The 23,161-nt window shown below is 51.9% G+C and overlaps 1 protein-coding gene across 22 annotated transcripts in view; it reads right to left on the reverse strand.

The window, feature by feature from the left end:
* MYT1L (myelin transcription factor 1 like) overlaps positions 1–23,161 on the reverse strand; it is a 430,813-nt gene that overhangs the window by 77,566 nt on the left and 330,086 nt on the right. For 17 of the 22 annotated variants that reach the window (XR_009248132.1, XR_009248133.1, XM_058682400.1 and 14 more), the window contains 5 exons: positions 15,758–16,735; positions 11,248–11,382; positions 6,235–6,325; positions 4,496–4,603; positions 537–748 (listed from right to left, as the gene is read on the reverse strand). Coding sequence is in view for 20 of the 22 variants with exons in the window: in XM_058682400.1 (XP_058538383.1) it covers positions 537–748; positions 4,496–4,603; positions 6,235–6,325; positions 11,248–11,382; positions 15,758–16,735 (1,524 nt within the window). In the remaining 2 variants the exon portion in view is untranslated. The remainder of the gene's footprint in view (positions 1–536; positions 749–4,495; positions 4,604–6,234; positions 6,326–11,247; positions 11,383–15,757; positions 16,736–23,161) is intronic. The other 5 variants (XM_058682401.1, XM_058682402.1, XM_058682395.1 and 2 more) reach the window with 1 other exon arrangement.

The following is a 23,161-nucleotide window of genomic DNA, read 5'->3' on the forward strand; positions in this document are numbered from 1 at the left end:
TGCACCTTGGAATCACTGGCTACTTAGAAAATGTCACCGCACAGGCAATGCCCCCGGGGATTCCGGTCTAATTGGTCTGGGGTGCATCCTGGACAATAGAAGTTTTAAAATCTCCCCAGATGAATCTAATGTGCATCCAAGGTTGAGATGACTGCAGAGTGCTGGTGCTGGGGGCTACTTCCGGCTCTCCCAGGCTTCTCTGCGTTGGGGCCATCGACTAGAGGAAGTTCATGAACCTAAGGACACGGCAGCAGCACAGCCGAATGCAGACCGGCCAAAGGTTCGCTCTGTCCACATCTGAAAGCGGCCAGAATGCATTGCCTTGGAAACCCCGAGGGAAGGGCGTCTTTTTCTCCCTCCCGCAGGGCTCCCGCTCACCCACACCCGTGAGCACACAGGTGCGCCCAGGTGGGCATGCTTTTCTTTGGTACCCAAGGGACCACATGCTCGACCAGTGTGCAGGGAACGGATAGACACAACAACAACATTATTAACGGCAAGCGTGACTCTCATGTATAAGAGTGTGCACCTCCTACCATCATATCCTTTGGGGGATATATCCCTGGTTTGCACCTTGGGGGCTATGGCCCGCTTGCCGTAAGTATGGCTGTCGTAACTGTTGTACTCAAACGAGGTCTTGGAATATTTCTCTAGCTCTTTGGCCAGGTTGGAGCGAGGCGTGGTCGTGGGGACGTTGTTTCTGTAGCCGTAGTGAGGGATCTCGAGCTGCTTGACAAAGCACATTGGCCTACGAGCAAACAAGAGATAACCGGTAGTTTACTTTCTCTCGGCTGCAGGGAAGACACGGTTCACATCAAAACGAGGGCACGTTGCTCAAACCCCACCTTCCCGAGCACAGACCACATGTGCCGGGATTTTATAGCACCACATAAGCCATCCGCCTGACTTTCAACACACCAATAAAGAGAACGAAAGCAAGACCTTTAACTTTTCCCCTTATTTCTTTTTTGGAGTCCTAGCCGGCTTGATGAACATGGGAAAGACCTCACAGCCGGGCCTTCCTTTCCCAGTGGCTTCAGAGACGAAGAGTCACAGCAAAGGAGGTGGGCTAGTAAGACCTTTTCCTCAAAGGAATAAGCGGAGGGGCGCCTGAGGGGCTCAGTTGGGCATCCGACTTCGGCCAGGTCGTGATCTCACAGCCCGTGAGTTTGAGCCCCACATTGGGCTCGCTGCTGTCAGTGCAGAGCCTGCTTCGGACCCTCTGTCTCCCTCTTTCTCTTCCCCTTCCCGCTTGTGCTCTCTCTCTCTCTCCTCCCCCCCCCCACCCCCCACCGCCCCGTCTCTCAAAAATAAAAACAAGCATTTTTAAAAAAGAAGAAATCAGGGAAATATGAGGTGAAAGGGTAGTATTTGCTCAAAGACTAAGCTATTACAAGTTTTTTGATAAGCTTCATCTTTATCTTTTAAAATATTGGGCACAGGGGCACCTGGGTGGCTCAGTCAGTTAAGCGTCCGACTTCGGCTCAGGTCGTGATCTCGCGGTGCATGAGTTCGAGCCCCACATCGGGCTCTGTGCTGACGGCTCGGAGCCTGGAGCCTGCTTCGGATTCTGTGTCTCCCTCGCTCTCTGCCCCTCCCCCGCTCATGCTCTGTCTCTGTCTCTCAAAAAATAAATAAACATTTAAGAAAAAGAATAAGCGGAAATTAGAGGCATACCCTTAGGGACATGGGCTGACGCAAAACTGGATATTAAAACAGAACATGTGATGTGTTTTGACAAACACCAGCCTGTGCCTCCCGCGCTTTTATTGGGTAGTCGTTCAGCTTTCCAGACTCTCGAATGAAGTATTTAAATGGAGGAGCACTCAGTTCCATACGCTCATTACTATTCTGCCTTGTGCTGTGCGTGCGCGTGCGTGTGTGTGCTCACCTATTTCCTGATCTCATGGGTGGGATTTTTAAACTGTTTTGGGAAATCACTTCAGATTTACAGGCAAGTTGTGCAGAGGACTCCTTGCATTCTTCACTCAGCCCCCCATCATGCTAGTATTTTACCAGATCATCAACACATTTATTTTGGTTTCATTAATTCAGCGTCTTCTCGTCAAATTAACGAAATAATGTGGTCATTCGTTGAACGCCTGTTATTGGAGGCCCTTTTCCAGGTAACACGTGGAGGTGCAGAAGTGAATAAAACTCGTGGCCTTGTCTTCCAAGAGCAGGCAGAGTGTGACATTAGTTTACGAGTCGAGGTGTGAGGTCAGCTGTCGAGGTGGATAAGTGGTCCAGGGGCACAAGTGCAGGGGTGAGAGAGGAGAGGCAGGTGCGGCGACAGCATCACTGGGGGCTCTCGGGAGGCAGGTAGCATGGGGCCAGGGGGAGTCTGCTCTGCCTAGGGGGCAAGGCGGGGAAGCGTGGTCCCCAAACCTTCAAAAGTCTAGGCTCAGCTCAGAAGCAGCAGCGCCTGGAGCAGAGGCATCGGAGAGAAGGTGGCACTTGGCGATGGACAGAGGCTGTGACGGAGGCCGGCCCCCGCGGCCGGGGAGTGGAAAACTGGGACAGAACTGGAAACTCTAAGCCCTCCTATTGGACACTCTGCTTGAAGACTTTTCAACTCTTAGCTACATAAGTGTAGGTTTAAGCGATCTCTTTTCCTCCCTTCCTGTCTCTTCCCTCGCCCACCGAGTGAGCATCCCCGCATGGAGACACCACGGGGAACGCAAAGGTGGCCCACCCGGAGACCAGGTCCCCCAGATCGTGCTCCTAACTGGGACGTCAGTGCCTGCGGTGAGCCGTCGGGAGCTGGGGAGCATGGGGAGCCCCGGAGGCCTGGCCAATTCGCCAGCCTAGAGTTAACTCCTCCGGAGAGAGCCCCCAGTCCCCACGGCCCGGGCTGGCTCCCCGGTGCCTCCCGCTATGGTGGCTGAGGGTCCTTCCCTCTGTGGCTCCTCCTCGCCAGGCCCAGCCTGGGCATGTAAAGAAAGCCTACAGGTGCACCATTTGTGGCCCACAGTCGTCTCCTCAGGAGGACGGGGCCCGAGGGGGCAGCCATTCGCCCCCTGTCTGCTTTACCTTCTGGGAAGAGGGGGTCTCAGGCACACGGAGAGGTCTAGAAGGATGCACACCAACATTTATGGAGGGCTTGTCTCTAAATAGTGGGATTATAAATGATTTTTATTTTTCTTATTTTTGCCTATTTCAGTATTTCTCATTTTCCATAAAGACTTTAACTTTTCTATTGAGGGACAAAGTGTGTTTAACGACTGTGGTAAAATCCCTTCAGAACGCTTCAAAATAATACACAACAAAACCAAGCAGGTGTTCAGGCCATTTGAACAGTGATTTTTTTCCAGGTGATTTATCCCAAAGAAAGAATTGGTAATTGAACAGAATCAAAACTGTGTGTGTGTGTGTGTGTGTGTGTGTGTGTGCGCGCGCGCGCGCGCACACACACATGCGCACGAACGTACTGCTTCCTCTTTAACAGCAAGACTTGGAACCAACCTAAATGCCTCCGAGGGAGTGCCTGTTTTCTGTGCCAGTGACCTCCCACTGGAGAAGGTCTGAAGCCACCACAGCCACCAGGGCCGCCTTTGTAAGGACACGGGGCGTGTTCCCACTACCACGTCCAATGAAGAGTCAGAATCCCCGACGATGGCCACGCAGCCCAGGGAATGAGCTGGTGGGTGGGTCCTGCCTGGGATGAAGTTTTCTCTCTCCACCTCCTCCCGAGAATCCTTCTTTTCTAAACTTAAGAAAACAGTGGGTGGGGGCACCTGGGGGGTGGGGCTCAGTCGGTTGAACGTCAGACTTTGGCTCCAGTCATGGTCTCACGGTCTGTGAGTTCGAGCCCCGCGTCGGGCTCTGTGCTGACGGCACGGAGCCTGCTTGGGATTCTCTCTCTCCTCCTCTCTCTGCACCTCCCCCGCTTCTGCTCTCTCTCTCTCTCTCTCAAAATACATAAACATTAAAAAAATCAAAAAAGAAAACAGTGGGCTGGACCAGGTGATCTCTGAGGTCTTCCTGCTTAGACCGTCAGGGACTGAGTGGGTTCACATGAGTCGCTTGGCTGCTCTCGGGTTCTCAGTCGGGTGGCTGAGGGTGGAAGGCCCCCCGAGGGCTCCCGTGTGGAGAACGGCTTCCGCACCCACCGGGAGGGGTGCCGGGCTGCGGGCTGGCCTCTGCCCTCTCCTCCACATTAAGATAAAAGCACTTCGGGTGACTGTCTCATTCACGTGTAGAGCTCCCCTCCCTCCCCCCACATTCAGAGAATCACTGAATACGTTCAAAGCCGGAAAGAAAACCAGAACCACCGACAGCAGGCGGACGGAGGCCCCGACCACCGAAGCGAACCCCTGCCCTCACACAGCCCTGCGGGCGAGGGGTGGGCCGGGGCTCAGCTCTTTTGCCCGCACCGGTGACCACGTGCCCGCCTGCCGTGGCGTGAGCCCGCCCGCCCGGCCCGGACCCCCACATGCCCTGGCGTGCTGGGCACGCGCGGCTCTCACGAGGTGACGCGCTGGGCATCTGGTACCTTAGCACGCGGTCTGAGGCCTGGTTGGACTTGGACACATCGCAGCTCTGGTGCTTCTCCTGGGCCTTTGCCAGTTTCTCCGCGGCAGCAATAGGACATCCAGAGAGGCTGCGAGGACAGAGAGGGGGCTGAGCTGTCTCCTCCAGCGGCTTCATGGCACACTGACCCCGTGACCACCTCCCCCTCTCCCCTGGTCGGCGCGAGAAGGCTCCAGCGCGGGTTCCCACACCTGCCGTGGGATTTCCTGATGGGACGGGTTAGAGGGCAACAACCGCGGCTGCACCTTGCACGGGTTCCTCTGGGTCTCCGGTGGACGGTGCTGAGGGCCAGGCCGTGCACCAAGGGCACGCAATCCTTTCCAGTGACAGCAAGCCAAGTTCCGTGTCATTCAAGAGTACAGGAGCGAGTTGAAATTTCAGACACAGATTCCATTCCGGGATGTTTCTGGAGACGAGGATCTAGCCGTCTGGGCCAGATGAGCCCAAGAACGGCAGGTCTCTGACCGGCACCAGAAGGCAAGCTCTCGGCTGACCCCGTGAGTGCCACCGACCACAGCGCTCTGGCTTGTCACTGACCAGCTCGTTCACGCCCTCCCCGGGGGACGAATGGCATTGGGGAGGAAGCAGGATAGTCTCCAGGACCACCGTTAAGTGGTTTTTGGAACTAAATGCTTATGGAAGAGACGGCAGGTTGGCTGTCTTGTGTTTGGGCTTATTCCTCATGAACTCACAGTGTCTATTCTTTGTGTGTCTGTATATATATCTACACACATGTGCGGACGCTCACCCCACGTGTGCGTCACGTCTCAAAAATACACAACCCCGCCAAGGTTTGAGGAGGGGGCTGATATTGTAAAGACCATACGGAACAGTGCTCGGCGTGAACTGAACCGACCTATTGATCATCCCTTTCTTGGCAGACTAAGTCCTGGAGGATCGCTGAGGGGCACAGGGTCGTGATTTGTTTCATGGTAAACTTCACACAAGTAACAACATTTACCAGTCAGGCAAGCAGAGATTAAGATGAAACTCATAACTGTTTCCTCCACTTAGGCATAATTTTACGTGCGCTTTTGAAGCTGAAAGTATAGGCCATGAGGCGGACCGTAACAGAATCACTCCGCTGTTGATAAAGAAGTATTTGATATGATCTGAATATCATGAGCAACTTGGTAAAAGTCAGAACAGGGGAGGAAAGATAATTGGAATTTGTCAGAGCAAAAGTGCGATTCCGGGTACGCCTACGTACCTGGCTCACGGTCGTGCCAAACGCCCCCCAACTAGCGCTTTTGGACATTTGCTAGTGTTTTGTGTCCACACTGTGTCTACACTGATGACTGGGGTTTCGGCAGAGTTCTAGGGGCAACTCGGTTGGGTCGCGGACCCCCCAGTCTTGGTGCGCTGGAACCCTTCCCTGCATGGTGCGCACAGGAGAGCTTCTCCCCACCCGTGAGGGTAGCTGAGCATTCCCCACAGAGGGCTGTGGATCCGTTCCTCACACCAAGGAGGGCGCCTTCTAGAGGACGCAGGACGAATGAGTGGAACAAGTAACAAAGGCCACGCTTCGAAAACGGTTCTCCGGATTTGCTTCCCCATGCACCATGCACCAGTACCCTCCGCTCCCAGAGAGCGACCCAGGAGGGGGAGGGGTGCAGGGGCGCACTCCCTCCCGAGGGACGGGGATGGGGCTGTCGGGGAGCCGCCTTCCCTGCAGCGTGGGGCGCAGGACGTTTTGCTTACCTTCTGTGCGAGTTTCTGTTGCTATTTACATGCCCTCGCCCTGTGCAGCCCGGAGTAGGACACTTGAGAACATTCTCATGCATGGCAAGAACTTGACAAGGAAGAGGCAGAGAAGACAGCCCAGCGTTAAAACACAGAAATGGTCCAGATACGAGTACGCGATCATTTTAACAAAGGCTGGGTTAGTTCACAATGGACAGTCCTACACACACTTGTGATGGGCATGGTCGGGAACACACATGTGGAAAGAAGAAGGTTCTCTCAACCTTAGTGTAGTGGGCATGCAGAGCAGGGAGTGCTGGGCCGGGGCCGTGGGGGTGGGGAACGTTCCAGATGGGGCAGGGAAGCGGGGCCTCCCTACATCTCCTGCGCGTCAGCCCTGAACATCGGTTGGCCATGTAACAGCACATACACTGGTGATTTGTAAGACACACCTATACTCTCTGGAATCACATGGTATTAACAAGGAATTAAGAAGGTGGTCACCGGTGAATAGAGAAACCCAAGCCTGATTTTTAAATAAAATGAATTAAATAATGACTTTTCATCTGAGAATCAAGTATTTTGTTATTCTTCCAATGGAATGAGCTAGAATAGTAAGTGAAGTCAGCACGGAGACACGGCAGGATGTGGTTTGGCAGCACCAGGAGTCAAGCGGCCCGTTGCTGGGAGACAGCGTTTGCGTTTACACGTGTCGGGAACAGGCCCTGACAGTTTGCATATGTCATCCTCTGTCTGGTCCTCCGTGAGCGGCCGCTACTCTGGGGAAGCGGGAGGGGCTGACAGGTGCCGGTGGGAAGCCAGGAGGACTGAGCCACAGCACCTGCCCCCACACAACCGTCCGCTTCGAGGCAGCAAGACCGGGGGGCGCTTTCCCGGCCAGCGAGGTTCACCCGCGATCGAACCATGGAAAGCAAAGTCTGCCCGAACTTCTCTATTTTCTACAACTTTCCTCTTTCTCTAGAACAATCTCTCTCTTCCCTGACGTTTGCATGCTATTCCCATAAGACACTGTTCTACTGCAGCCTGCGAGAGCCTCCTCACTCCTGGCCGGTTTCTTGAAAAGGGAGTATATTTTGGTTTCATCTTTGCGGTTTCACGGCTCCCGCATCATCTGGACGTCCGCTCAGCGCTCGGTAAGCACCGACCTGACAAAGGTGAGTCAGCCTTAGGCTCCTTGTGTGCTGGGGAGCTGGCCAGAGTGGGGTGTCAGGAGGCCTTCTCCCCGGGCGCCCCTGTACCCCCACCCAGCCTATAACCCACCACCGTGTCCTCTGAGCACAAGGAGGCTCCTCCTGCCCCTTCTCTCCCCCACTTGGCACAGGGCATCCCCACCCCCGTCTACGAGGACTCCGCCCCCTCACCCCCCCCGCCCCCCCAGTCTCCCAGCTTGGGTGCCCCCTTCCCAACCCAAGGCTTCCTTCTGTGCTCCTCCCTGGCCCCAGGCCTCCACTCCCCGCCAGGGCCTGGGTTCACCTACATCAGTCTTTATTCAGTAGGGTTCTCCCGTCTTCCTGTTACAACATCACGCGCACTCTTCCCAATGTCCTCTTTCCTGTCTATTTATCCACACTTGCCACAGCTGGGTCCTCACGGCAGATAGCAGACCCCTCCGTGCTGGTCTGCAGCTGGGTCTTGCCTGCTGCGTGCGGCCTGCACCCCTCCCCAGCCAGCGGTCGGGGGGACGGCTGCCCTCTGCTGCCCCCCCTTCTGCCCTAAATCCTGTTCCCGTCCCAGGATCCTGTGCTCCTGCCGCCCCCAACCCCCCCCCCCCCCCCCAGCTCTGCCCCTGCTCCTGTCCCCACTCCTGTCCCGCTCCTGTCCCCTCCTGTGCTCCTTTGGTCACGGGGAGTGCCCTCCAGGTCGTCAGGGCCCACCGCTCCCTTATTGTATCCCCAGGACTGAGGCTGAAGGTCAGATGCCTTCCATCATCCCTCGTACGCTCTCACTTCATTTATAAAAAGGAGCCTGGTTGTTATAAGGTGTGTGTGAGTTCTTAAGCCTGACTTAAGAGCTCCCCTTTGCCTCCCCTGCTCCTGCCCTCCCCTGCTCTTGTCCCCACTCCTGTTGCCCTTCTGTCTCCACTCTTGTCCCCACCCTGAGCCCTTCCTCTGCTCCTGTTGCCCCCTCCCCCACTGCGCCCCCCATGTTCCTCGGACTTGTGTTGCATCCACGGTTCCCGCTCTTCCCCACCGCCCTCTGCCCTCCCTTAAATGTCAGCGACAGGTTTTGCTTAAGCCTGGTGACCCCGGGGTCTGGCCCCCCGACACGTGTGGATCTTTCCAGAACAACCATGCTCTCCTGGCTGCTTGTATCCCCTCTTCCTCGGCCCCACGTTCTACACACTCATGTCCCAAACTCCTGTTTTTGGCTCCTGTCCGTTTCCGCTTTATGTCTCCTCTCCAGGCAATTTCATTCCCGGTTTCCAGCAGCATGGCTGGGAAAAGAGGTTGGGGAGCCGCCTGTGTACCTGACCCTGGACCCTCCTCCAGGCAGCCTGTGGCAGTGCCACCCAGCACTTCCAGGGAAGATGGCAAATCCGAGCCTCTGTTCCTTCTGTTACATGGGGCCCTGTTTCCCCATCACATCTACTCCTGGAGTCCACGTTCTTACGTGCCAGGTGGGAGTTCTCGGCGTCACCCCCACCCCCTCCCTCTCCCCTCCTGCACGCCAGCCTGTGTCTGGAACGCGTCTTGAACTTGTCCCAGATCCTCCCTCCCTGGCCACTGCCTCCGTCACGCCTGGTCTCCCGCGTGGACTACCGCAACAGCCTTCAGACAAGCCGTAGACCCCTTCTCTCTCCCTCAGGACCGGCTCAAGTGCGACCCCGGTGAAGCCTGCGGGCCCTTGGGAAGTCTGATGTCTCAGGTGTGAGTCACCCACTGTCTTGAGCACGCGGCTGTCCTTGGCTGGGCTGGGGCTCTTGGAGGGCCAGAACTGTGTCCCATAAGTGGGATGTCCTCGTGTTTCTAGCACAGCGTGCTGCAAACTGGGGTGTGCGACACTCTAATGCCTTCGGCTTGACGGAAAGGGTGATTAGGGGAGCCTAGCCAAGGAAAAACCGGAAAAAACACCTAAAAACTAAAAAATAAGACATGCCCTTTGAGGAGTCTCATGTTTTCCTTTTAAAGTTTTTATGATTCTACAAAGAACTATACACAAGTATTTAGAAACAGCTTCCTACAGACGCTCTGGAAGGCGTTTGGGAGACAGGTGTCAAGCGGACCTCCGGCCTCCTCCCGGCAGAGGTGAGCCCAGGTGCGGGCTGACCCGTGGTCTGTGGGAGCACGTACACCACGCAGCCGGTCGGGGCGCAGCCCCCGTCTCTACTACATGTAGGCTCTTCCTGTGAAAATGAGTAGCGTGGAGAATTTCTCAGCCACGGAAGGGAACTGATTTTCCACTTCGGAGGCGAAAATGTGTGCCTTCGGGAAAAGTTGCGTCAGGAGCCTCTCTGTACCTAAGACACCAGTGATGTCCTCGTGCCCCAAGCTGGGGATAAGGAAAGTGGGGTGTGGAGGGCCCGTGGCTGGCCCGGTGTCTCAGCTCGTGGGGACCCGGGCAGGAGCAGCAAAGCCAGGCCTCGGCAGAAACACAAGCTTGGGGTTCCGACAGGTGGAGTCTCCAACTCAGCCCTGCTCCCTGCTCAGGCGGGTTAGTACCTGTGCAGATCGGGGTCGGCCAGACACCGCGCTAATCCCCCAGGAAGAGAGGGTGAGGGCATCGGCTCCCCACTTTCCTCATCTGGGAAACAGGGGCTCGCCAGGGAGTGAGGGAAGCAGGGAGGCTGGAGTGTGCGGAGAGGCCGGCACGGACGGTGCTCAGACAGGAAGCCGCTGCGGTCAGACCATGCTGTCTCCCTGCTCATGTAACACACGGGCACGGCCATGCACTCGAATTCGTTTCTTTCCATACCCTTCAGGTTTGCTCACAGGCCGTTACAAGAAACACGGGCTGCTTACTTTCAGTAGCCGCTTGAAAACCTGGAGGCACAGTAGTTTCTAAAAAGATTTCATCGGAAAATGTTCAGCCAAACCCGTTTTCTAAGCCTCAGCGACTACCCTGAATTTCTCTTTGTTCTGACAGATTTGCGTCTCAAGAATTCCAAAGTTAGCCATTTTAATGGGACAACCCTCAAAAACTCCTCTGAACCGTCACCTGGTCATCCTGACGAATGTCGGCCAAGCGATTTCATTTTCCCTGCCAGAAACTGTGTCTCAGCTAATGAGGAAAATCCTTCACACACCTTAGGCTCAAAATCGGGATCTTAAACTCATGTTGTCATTTCTGAAAATGTGTCTTTTCCCCTGAGCAATCAATTCTAATTGTATTTAAATAGCTGGCATACTTTATGTGCTGAGAGGAAGATAAACAGAGAAGGTGTACACCGTTTCGGTCCCGAATTAAATTTAGTTGTGTTTGTAGATAAATTGCACACTCTCACAACCTAACTCATTAAAAGGAATGCGTAAGATCTAGACCCACCCGATTTTAGCCTCCATAGCTAAGCTTTTGTTGTGTGGAAAAGTTGGGGTAGCTGTGACACGAGACAGACTCTGGACAAGCAAAATGCAGTAAGATACAAAAACAAATATGGGTTCGTATATACAGAAGTCTACATAACTGGGCGAGAGGAGGCTCCGGGACCTTTCTCTCGGGGACTCATAGGAGGTTAGCCCTGCAGGGGGCGGTGGTCTTAGAGACCATCTCGGTCCACTGCTATGATTTCTGAGAGATGAGGGGACAAGTCACTTGCCCGAGGGCCCAAGCAAGTCAGAAATGGAAGCGGGGTGGAGTCCCGGCTGGTGAGCTGCCGTCCTGGGCCACCACGGAGCAGGAGTGACTGGGCCTTGAAGGGGCCGCCAGTCCTGGCCGAGCGGCCCGTCAACACAGGGAAGGGCCAGGGAGACAAGGCTGGGCTGCACTGAGATGGAAATGACAGAGGCACGTGGCGTGACACAAACAGATCCCCGGGGCTGTGCTCCCACGGGTGTTGGCGAAACACGGACTTACTTTCCGGAGGGACCCTATCTTTGTGCGGGCATCCAGACAAACTGCGGTGATGTGGGTAAAGCCCGGTTACGTGGCCAGTTCCGTCACACCCCGGGGTGGGACACTTGCTCTCTTTCTTTTCTGCTCTCGAGGGATCTAAAAGCGACAACAGGTGTCAAGAGAATGAATTTCTTTACCCATTGAAGACAAATGTGATAAATTAACAACCTGAAGAGACCTTGACAAATAAAGAAAAAAAGCAGGTGTCAGGGGACAGGCTGTGACATAGACTTTTGCATAGGTAGTTCCGTGGTTTTGGGTGATTTTTTTGACCTGAAACACTGCAATCATGAATCATAAAATAATTTACTTTCTATGAGATAAAAAAAAGACTAGCCCTACCGTAGCTCCTGATTAATTGCTTTCCCGTGTGTTACATGATAAGCTGTGTTGCTCAAAGAAATCAACGTAAATACTGATGAGACAGTGACCTTCTCAGAGAGCAAAACCGCACAGCGACCCTCAACAATCGCTCTGTGAAATCCAACCAGGGGGCACAATGCCGTTAAAACACTGCTCAGTGCAGCGTCTGTCTCTTCTGGTGCTCTAATCGGATACACTACTAGGTGCAAAATTTTACCGGTGGTGGAATTTTTTTATTTTTATTTCTTTTATCTTGCAACGATGTTCCATAGCACACCAATTCAGAGACTTTTCTGAAAAGAAGCTGAACTCTTAGAAGGCACTGTAAGCAAATGACCAGAATGGTGGAAATCCCACCTGATGGGGGTGATGGGCAATAAAAAATGTTTCAGAAGCTGCTGGAGCAACCATTTCTTTTGATTTCTTCATCTGTCCTTGGAACCAGAGGAAGGATCTTACGATGCTGTGCATGCGTACACAAAATTAAGAGGGAGTGGTCTTATACAGCCCTGTTGGCTCTCTGCAGGGAGGCGCAGAGCAGACCTTTGGTCAAAACTTGAACGCCAGATGCCAGAAATGCAATGCTATCGTTAATAAAATTATTTCTCTATCCAGAATTGACCACAGCTCATCAATGTGCAGAAATATTTCTAAGATAAAGCTCAGACCAAATAGTAATATAAGTGTGCAAAAAAATTATTTTTGAGTCAGTTTTTGAAAACCGGTTGCACAGATCATCAACAGAGAGTGACTACGGTGGTTCAGCCCAGGGAGTGTGTGCTTAACGTTTCTTTAGGGGTGTAACACTTTTCTCTCCGTGGCTGGTTAACCGGGCCAATCGTGACAGCTAGAAAATACATGCTTGGTTCAAGTTTTTTGAATTCGGATGGACTTTCTTCTTAAGTCATTCATGTGAACTTGAAATGGACACAGGAGTCACAGGAATATGTAAACGCTTTTACGTTTGTATAAAAAGCTCACCTCCCCCCGCTTCCTTTTTTAAGCTAGCATTTTAACCTAGGTAATACATCTTTCAGGTCCTGGATCGCTAAACTGGGGCTGCTGTTGACGGGCCTGTATCCTGGATGCAACTGTCAGCTACTTCCTACAGGTGTCGAAGATCACGGTTTCCTGAAACAACTGAAATTGTGTTGTAGCTTCAGTTTCTCAGTATCTTACTGGAGCTTCCCTTACACATATAATCAAAAAGCCTGGCATTTTATTGCCTTTTGGGTAGTGTTGTAATAATATCAGCATCACTTAATTAACGTAAATATAAAATAGTAAGTGCACAGTAACAGTTTCAGAGCAAAATACTCATTATTTAAGATCATAAGCTAAATATAAATAGCATTTTAAAGGTAAAAACCTAAATTTTAACTATTATTCATCATTAAGTGATGCTTTCGTCAGTACACTTGCAGCTTCCTAACAAGTGCTATCATCATTTCATACATTTCCAAAGTGTTCTGAAGTTAAGTGCAGATCTGTATAAAAACAAGTGGCTCAAACAATTTCAGTTTTGGAGGACACAAGGGTATACTCTCCTCTCGATGCCGCTCGCCTCCGCCATCGCCTCCCCGCGCATGCTGATTTCCGGGAATCTCAATTCATCTTGAAGGTAAACATTCAGACCAACCCAAAACAACCAAGCAAGCAAACAGGCCAGTAACTCAACCGAAAACCCGGCAAGGATGTCTAGAAAAAAAAAAATTGCACGCTGGGTTTAGCTCTGCTCCCCTTCCTCCCTTTCGAGTGCATGCTTGAGGAGGAGAAAGGTAGAGGAGTTTCATGATGAACGTGTTTTGTTTTAGCTCAAGATTTTGGAAGAGTCACTCATGTATAATTCAAACCATTTTGAGAAGATCGTGTTTAAGTGAGAACCGTTGCAATAAAATAACAAAGAAGCTGGAAATGAAGATTGTTGACGTGCTGTGCGGTTGTAGGAATTGTCCATTGGCTATGTTGGTAAAATGTCACATAATTAATCGTTTTAGTAAGGAGGGCATTAATCTCCTGGCCCCGCCGGGGGTCCTTGCCTGGCTTTACTGATTTGGTCCTGAACATGCCCACAGACATCTTGAGAAGGGACCCGGGAATGAAGCAGGACACACATGAAAATGGACAAGCCTTGCTCGGAGGAAGAAATCTAGAGAAACTGGTCAAGTCAGGAATCCATGATTTCTGACTCTTCTGGAAGGTCCCAACCCCAACCCTTCCCCCCTTTCAGGGAAAAGCACATCTCGGGTTTTACTGTTCTCACCCCTGCCCCATTTGTTGAAGGGAAGCCAGCGGTTTGAATTCCATTTCTTGCCCGAATCAAAATAAGACCAAATAGCAATAACAAAGCAAAATGAGTAAGAATCTACAGAAAGCTGCCGGGCTCAAGGGAACCACAGAAGCCAAAGGAGCCAGGGGCACACATCGCGTGTGCTGCCCCGGGAGCCCACGTGTTCCCACAGTGCTCTGCCGCGTGCCTCGCTGCCCGTTCCGCGTGAAACCCGGTCTGCAGATGTCTAACACGTAAGCCCAATGTGTATTTGCCCCACCGAGCCGCCCTGTGAGAAAGGACACTCTTCCTTCCTAAAAGCGTTTAGCTCCTCTCCGCCTCTCAAGTGTCCAACTAAAAGGTCCTGATAGATCGCACTACGGTTATGAACGCATGTGCTGTTTCCCAGTCTTCACAGCACCAACGCAAGCCTGATGCTGCACTGAGCTAGAGCCTGTCGCCTTTAAGAAACAGCCCCTTCCTCACATGCCGCCCCTCCGGAGGGTCTCCCTGCGTCACCCGAGACGGCGGTCAGCGCTCAAGCACCTGCCAAAGCAAGAACCCGACGGGCCTCTGGCTACGGTTCGTCCCCTGTTGGGCTGTGGTTACAGCGAGGCCACAGAGTTCTGTGCACACATTGAGAGGAGAATACACACCTATGTCACAGCGGGAGAAAGAGGCTTTCTGATTGTTTGGTTTTCAAACCAGATTCCTGAACCTCACCATCAGATCCACGGTGGGGAAACTCAGTATTTATAAGGAATACAATCGAATACAAGACAAAAGTTCTGTTTTTGGTCCTAATATGGAAGGATTTAAGGAATTACCAATTTCATTCTTGAAATTGCTCCTTATTTAGTTCTGAGAGAATCTTGTAACCGAAATAGCCACAGCGTCAAGGTTCTGCACGAGGTTAAATCATGACCCACCTCATATCACAAGTGCACACGGTTGTTACTGCAAACATGAAGTCAGTCATTCATTCAGTGTGTATTCATACTTTTAGTGGATATGGTGACTACACATGGGAACGATTAAACATACAGATATATGCAGATACGTGTCAATATATTTTATAAGTGAAAATCTGTTAAAACGATCATGTTGGATGGTTTTTTGAGTGTTTTATAATAAAGTAAGCACCATAACTGTTTCCACCATGGGATGGAATCAGAGAGCGGGAATGGATATACTAAAGAAATTACTATTGATCTCAGCTTGGGATACACCATGCCTTGCATAGCAAATGGCTCCCATTACTTACTATCTTAGGATAATTAATGTGCAGTCACTGCCCTTGTCTTATGTTATCGGTCATTCTGTTACTGTTCAATTTCTATCAGGGATGTTTTTTATGGGGGGGGGTTTCATCAATAACCGCCATTTGATGATAATTTTATAAATCATGATGCCACCTACCCAATCCAGTATATAAAAAATGTGCTTCCTCCCTGATTGGCTAATTGTTGTGTAAACCCTTGCCACTCCACATAGATCGTGGCTCCTTTGTAAGAAAACAGGCTCATGCTAGTGGTTTCTATCACGCGATGCGTGTGTGCGCTAGCCCTGTCTTTCCGAGGCAGGCGTCTCCCGCTGAAATATCATATTACTCGTCTGCTCTGATCATAGGGCATTGAGCTGCTTTGTGTGTTTCCCAGACAAATATTTTATTCGCTGTCCAGCAACATAGTCACAAAACATAATCGTGTAACCGACTCTGAGAAATCTGCATTAGTGACATGACTTAGTGTGATGCGCACTTCGCTTGTGGACTATCCTCGCATCTTTCACCCTAGCTCCTGCTTGCGTGAGGCAACTTACGTTAGGTAGAAATATTACCTTTACCATAGTATGGCTTTTTGACATGGCTGTCACTGGACTTAGGCTTTCTCTCCTCCCCGGGAAGCTGTCTTGGCGACTGCTCTTCATAGGACCGCGCATTGTCCCGCCTTCCGGCCTCCATCGCCATCTTCTCCCTCATGGCCTTCGCCCTTTCTGTCTCCAGAGCGATGGCTTTCTCCAGGAGGGTCAGGTTCCCCTTGGTCATGTCAAACACCTCCTCAGACCTGTCCGAGTTCACGGAGGTGGTGTCGTCATCTCGTTCGTGATACCCGTCCTCCTTTGCACAGCTGGAGAAAGTTCTAGACCTGGGACTCAGCTGCTCCTCGAGCCGCATGAGGTTCATCATGTCGGAGTAGCTCCTGTCCGGCGTCCTCCCCGCGAAGTCGTCCTCCTGACGGGCGTGCTGGCGGATGTTCATGTTCGGGGGCTGGCTCCGGTCCTGCGGGTTCGTCTCGCTCAGTTTCCGGGCCAGATCGAAGCACTGATTCCTCAGGCACTCCAGGCTGCTCAGACACACCTCCTCGTCGCTCTCCTCCACCATCTTGTCCACGAGCCCGTTGTTCACGGGCTTGCCCAACATCACGTAGTTCATGTTCCTGCTGTCCTGCTGCGACAGAGAGTCTGCGTACGCCCTGTCGCCGAGGTTGTCTGCGAGCACCACACCGTGTCCCTGCGCCAGCAGCTTCAGGGAGTCCACCGTCTCTCTTACCACGTCGCTGTCCAGATCCAGGCTCAGCTCGCTCTTCCGGCCCAGCGTCTCGTTCCTGTCGCTGCCGTCGTCCAGGCTGGTGGACGTGTTGCTGTTCATCTCCGACTCAGTCCTGGCCCGGTAGGCTGCGTCCTCGGCAATCTTACCGAGGTTCAACAAGGACTTGGCCACCAGCTCATCGTAATTATCGTACTCATCATTATTGTTATCATCCTTTTCTGCGTCTTGCATTATTCGAGTATTGTGACAGTTCATTTGATGGTCTTCTGCAAAGAAAATAAAAAAAAAGGACAAAAAAGAAAAGAAAAGAAAAAAATGGCTAGAACTTGAAGTTTAGTTGCAACAGCATGGAAAGCAAGTCAATGGCATGTCAAACCCTGTTCACCACGCACTGGAGACTTAGGTCCCGCGTGCGGCTCGGCGGGCGGTGTGGCTCAAATCGAGCGGACTGCTCTAAAACCAGGAGGCCACAGGAAGCACTTGCTAGAAACTATCAATTTCCTTAATTCTTCTGAAAATAAACCAGCATATGTGGTAAATGTAATTTTAAAATATTAATTTTTCATTCTAAATTTTACGAGTGACTTTTATTTTTTATCCGCTTTATTTATTTACAGCCCAAACAGATGCATGATGATTACACTCATCATATTACCAGGCTTTCTAAGAGTTCATGAACTTTGCTTGTTACCAACTCTTAAACAGATGTTCGCAGCAATTGCTTTTAAATGGTTTGTTTTCGCAGTGACGCTCAGGCAGCACAGTGCAAGGCCTCAGGCTCACGCAGCGACGCCACCTATGCTGGGCGTTCAGCATCAGAAGCACATGTTTGGACTGAATTAAGCTATTTTGAATTTTCTACCTTACAGACAATTCATTATGATATGCAGCGAGGCAACAGAATGCACGTAGAAGTTTAGAAGCTAAATCTAATTCGCTGTGGTTCCCGCATGCGTGTCTCAGCAGGATTGAGAGAGAGGGGGAGGAGTGTGCAGGGACCAAACGCCCATGAAATGCAGGACTGAGGTCAGTTGGTGCCACCGTGGCCCGTACGATGTGTCATTTAATGTGACCAGTGCACCCCTGCGTTGGCCTGCCTCCCAGCCTCAGGAGAATTTTGGTGAGCTGCTAGAAATAACACCCGAATGAGCATTATGTTCAATCGCAAAAAAGCATTTAGGAAAATCCGCTGAAAGAAGGCCATGTTAAAAATTACATAAAAGCCCTATGTTTCACCCGAAATGTATCCTGTTTAACGCTCAAGGAATGTTTGGGACGCGCATCTGTCTCCACCGGGCTGCATAATTGCTACCAGGTATATTGTGAATACAGGTAACGGTATGTGTGGATTCTAAAGAGCCCCTCCCCCTCCAGCCCTCAGACTGGACTTTGTTACCTCCATGCCACTTTCACACCTGCTTTTTGTTTCTTTGATTAAAAAAACAAAGAAGGATTGTTCAAGTTTATCGATGCACTGAGGAAATGAGGTGTATTGATTAGGAGAAAATACCTGTTTGCTAACAGCTGAGTCAGGGTGTCCCCGGGGGCCTCCTTTATGGATTTCATGCTGTTCCCTCAGAAAAGACTTTTGTTGGTAAAAGAGGTCTGGGCACCAACATATCAATAGCAAATCAACACATTTTAAAAAATCTAACACATCTTTCTAAACATCAGCAAGTCAGACTTGCCGTACCTTAGTCATAGAGCGTCACTAATTGTATAAAACAAGTATCGTCTCTTTTCTGGATAGTTCCTACAAATACTTTTCTTTAGTACAGAGATACGTGTATTCCCAAAAAGCGGCAAGAGGACAGAAACCTGACCCAGTGAGTACAGTCGGGAAGACTGTGGAAGGACTCGACGAGCATGCACCGTGCCCTTGGCCCAGGGTTCAAGGTGATATGAGTTGAAGGCGACCCTGTTCTACAGAATTCTTGCAAATATAAAAGTTATATTCACCTCTCAATTTACACACTGCGTGTTAGGTTCCCGGGCCGTGATTGGAGAAGCAGGCCTCCAGGTGGCCGCTGTGTCTCCGTGGCACCGTGACTGGCCACCTGGAGCCCAGCACTGCTGTGCCCGCGAGGGACTGACCGTGACACGAATCTATACGTACGTGTGAAAACACGGAAGCACAGGCAACATCTTGGGGCATTTTCCAAGCTGAGTCCGAGGAGAGACCGCATCAGGCGAGACTTATTATTTTTGTGATTTTCTCTGAACTTCTTGTGAAACACATCCCATCACCCTCAAGAGCTTGGGGAGGAGGAAACGATGGAGGGAGCAACCACGGAAACAGAATGCCCCTGTCACCGCCTGGCTCTTTCTACACCCACGAGAGAGGCTGCCCAGAACATGCCAGCGGTCCATGGGTATGACCTCTGCACCTTCCTATCACGCTGTAGTTGTAGGGAGCTTCAGTTAATTCTTCACACTGTAAATCTTAGGGTTATCTTCAATTCATTTGTCCCGAGTAGGAAATGGTTTTCGCTGCATTTCTGAGCTTGCGGCTGCCCCTCTGCCCCCCACCCGGGGAAGGAGCCCAGGCAGGTGCCTGGCTGGAAACAGGCAAGGGAACCCGCGTCAGCGCCTGGCTACCCGGCCAACGGCAGAGCGCAGCTCTTCCTCCAGGCCACCGTGCTCGGCGTCGTCTGAGATTGCGCGACCGCCATCGGTAAAGGTGGCGATGGCTGGTGCAATGGTGCCAGTGGCCACAGATCCTTGCAGGTTAATGGAATTTCTCAAGTTACTGGCATTTAACTATTTGGAAGCATATGTGCAATAAAGTCTGCTCTTCATTATGTGGACTAGTGGAGGGGGACAGTCAGCGCACCCATCAACAAGCAGGCTCTAAATATCCTCCACGCACCAGCCTCCTCCAGGATTCAAAGTCATTTACAGAATTCTATCTCTGGTTTTGTGTTTTCAGGCAATTTGCTCTACTTACGTTGTGCTGAGGCGAATAATGAAATGGGTCACAGGTGAAAGCAGGTATGAAGAAAGGGCGAGTGTTTTCAGTGCCGATCCGGGGTTAACCACGTGGCACCAACAACAGTCCACAAACTGAACATCCCCTTGCAGGGACTTCAGGAGTCCGCTGGACTAGTTCTTCACGCAACCCACGTTCTGTCAGACAGGGACAATGTGTGCTGAAGAAAAGGGTTTTACCTGAAAATCATATTAAAGTATGGGTTCACATGCTAAGTAAAAGACCAGAACTATATAGATGGGGGTTTCAGGAGGAGACCCGAGGACCTCAGTTTCCTTTTTGTGGTTTTCTGCTGCGATCGTGGGCCCAGCAGAGCTGTGAAGTAACGGACACGAGTCGGAGCCACAGCAGGTGGGTGTCAGCGCTGGCGTCCTCCCCTGGGGTGGGGTCGGACTTGTCACACTGGGGCGTAGGTGAGGGAGGCCTGGCCCAGCCGCTTCCAGGGTGGAGTCTGGGCCCAGAATGCAGAGGCCGCTCTGGCTGGGCCCAAGGGCCCTTTCAGTTTCTTCGTGAGTGTTCTGAAATGTTGTGGGTGTGAATTTTATCTCCTTTGAGTCAGATTGTTATAAACAATTTATACTCAATAGTTACAATTTGAAAACACAACAAAAAAAACCACCCAAATTCTTAAACAAAACCATAGGGCATTTCTTTTCCACCTTCATGACTATAATTTGATGTGGTTAGAACTCTGGGGATTACAACTTTATAATTACAAGTGCTATTTGTTTTTTTAGTGCGTTGTTGCTAAAAAATCCGATTGAGACACAATCTAGATTGAGACCCAATTCAAGATCTAGTCCTGATTGTGTTACTATTGTTGTTTCCAGACATTCAAATAAACTATGGGCAAGCAAGTACACAACTGATGTAAAAAAAAAAAAAAAAAAAAAAAAAAAAAAAAAGAACCGAGAAGAACAACGAGAAATGAGAGATACTACTTCAAAGCAAGAATTGCTCTAGACTTTTCCAGGTCATAGGAGACGTGGTCTGGGAGCACCCCCCAAAGGGTCTCAGGTAATGAAGTGCATTGTTGCAGCATTAGATGGGTGTTTCTTTTTGATTACAGAAACGAATCGTCAGCTTCCTCAACCTGCCATGTCCTGGGGCCTGGCCAACGAGTTACACCCTTTCAGACAGGCAGAGGAGGCTGGGATTTAGGGGAATCCTGGACCGATGCTCAGGAGGCCGCCGGAGTCATGAGGTCATGTTCCTACAGAGCGCGAGGGGACTGGAGCCGGTGGGAAGGTAGCGGACGCCCTGGCGAGGCCATGTGGGGGGCTGGGCAGGGCCACGGGCAGACGGAGACCGCCTGGTTGCTCTGACGGTGACGACCCTCTCCTTCCCTGTGACCTCTGCAGCCCCTCCCTGAGCCCAGGTACAGTGACCTGAGTTCACATCCCTCTGCCTTCATCCTTGTCAAATACTCCGGATCTGCTCTGGGACAAGTGTGGCGTCTTTCCCTCTGAGGTAGAGAAGTCTCCCACCTGTCTAGGAGCTGGTCCCGGCCCCCAGCACCCTCCCCAAGGCGTCACGCTCTGTCGTAACAAAGAGGGGCCCCCGGAGCCCCTTGTTCCACAGGGATGAGAGGGGAATGTCTGAGTTGAGAGCCGGGAGACCCCCGTTCATCACCCTTAGACTCAGCTGTTGCGTTTTCTTTTCTTTTTTTTTTTTAAATTTTTTTTTTCAACGTTTTTTATTTATTTTTGGGACAGAGAGAGACAGAGCATGAACGGGGGAGGGGCAAAGAGAGAGGGAGACACAGAATCGGAAACAGGCTCCAGGCTCCGAGCCATCAGCCCAGAGCCCGATGCGGGGCTTGAACTCACGGACTGCGAGATCGTGACCTGGCTGAAGTCGGACGCTTAACCGACTGCGCCACCCAGGCGCCCCAACTGTTGCGTTTTCTAATCACAGTTACTCAGCGATGTTGTTTGTCTTATTTATGGGGAACTTTTAGGCTAGGTCTGCTCATATTCACAGTGACAGCAATTATTAGAGGCTAAAATTATCCAAGTGGAGATGCACTGTCATGACCCTTGTCAGCGTGAGTATGGAGAGGGATGTCCAGTCTTCTGGAGCCCCGAGGCCGCATTCTTAGGATCGCAGAACGTTCGTGTGGGAGAGCGTTCCAGGTACAACTCCATCAAGACTCTCCTGTGTGAAGACGTGTGGGTGAGTCCAGGGAGTTGAGGCCGCCTGTTTGCAGCCACGTGTCTTTGGGCAGTGAGTCCTTCGTCCAAGGTCACCAGGGCTTCCTGCCCCGCCCATGACACTTCCTTAACTCTCCAGAACTTGCAGAGATTCTGGGGGTTAACTAATGGGCTAATCTCAAAGATCAGTTCCCAGGAGATAAGAAGATCCAAGAGAAGACTTGTCGCTGCTTCCAGAGGGAAAGGTGACTCCTGGCCCCCACGAGTCTGCGTGGGTAGGTGAGCAGGCTGGTGAAGGCACAGCGGGCCCCCCAGCTGGACGGCACAACGACTCACGAGGAGCCCCCAGCTCCCGGGCTTGAACCAGTGGTCGGAAGGGTCACAGACTCTAGGCTGGGGGGGGAGGGGGTGGGCACTGAATTCACGGCTCCTAAGGGAAGCTCTGACTCCTGAGCGTCCTCCATTCTTCCCAGGGGCTGGGAGGGTGTAGGGCCATCATCTCAAGACAGAGCTGCACGCTGGCTCTCCAGGCCCCCTCCCCCTCCAGGTCGCCGAAAGAGCCCTCTATGTTTCCGTAATTAATTCGTTTCTCATTTTGCTCAGCAGATGCAGATATGGTCTGATTCCACTTTGCCTTGTTTTTTCCTTTCTCTTCCAAACGAGGAGACGTTTGTCTACCATAACCAGCTGTCTGCGGTCCTGAAACTTCAAGCACCAGATACGCACATGAACGTGACACGGGCATAGGACCCGTCCCCGGGCGGCTAACGCTGCTGCGGGTGGCACGAGGCGCCGGCCACAGCCACGTACCCACCAACTCTGTGGCCACGATGAGGATGAAGATGTGTTTGAATTTGTTCATACGGACTAATGAAATACTCAAAGTCTCTTTCAATTAAACGTTTCAAGTGAGTGACTGAAATCTGACGTTCGATTTCCCAGTTGATTGTGAAAAAATATTTAGAAGTAGTTGGATTTTGCTTTTAACTAAGGAAAGTAGATACGGCATGCCCCAAATGATCTTCCTGCACTGTGTAAACGAAGCAGGGTGGCCCCAGGCCCATGTGGGAATCGGGAGTTCTCGCTGAGTTTTTGGGTTGGGTTTTGGTTGTTTCCACTGTTGGGAGGCTGGTGCTGGCCAGTGCGGTCTCGGGCTCTGGTGCTCTGTGTGGCCTGTCTGGGGGACCTGCTCTCGTGCGCCCCCAGCGGGGGGGCTGCTCACGGGTCCCAGAGGGGACCTGCTCTCGTGCGCCCCCAGCGGGGGGGCTGCTCACGGGTCCCAGAGGGGACCTGCTCTCGTGCGCCCCCAGCGGGGGGGCTGCTCACGGGTCCCAGAGGGGACCTGCTCTCGTGCGCCCCCAGCGGGGGGGCTGCTCACGGGTCCCAGAGGGGACCTGCTCTCGTGCGCCCCCAGCGGGGAGCTGCTCACGGGTCCCAGAGGGGACCTGCTCTCGTGCGCCCCCAGCGGGGAGCTGCTCACGGGTCCCAGAGGGCAGCTGCTCATGAGTCCCAGAGCTCAGGGGGCGGGCCCCCCCCCAAGATGGCCTCGT

This window comes from Neofelis nebulosa, chromosome 9, assembly GCF_028018385.1.
Source record: "Neofelis nebulosa isolate mNeoNeb1 chromosome 9, mNeoNeb1.pri, whole genome shotgun sequence".
NCBI classification, from domain to species: domain Eukaryota; kingdom Metazoa; phylum Chordata; class Mammalia; order Carnivora; family Felidae; genus Neofelis; species Neofelis nebulosa.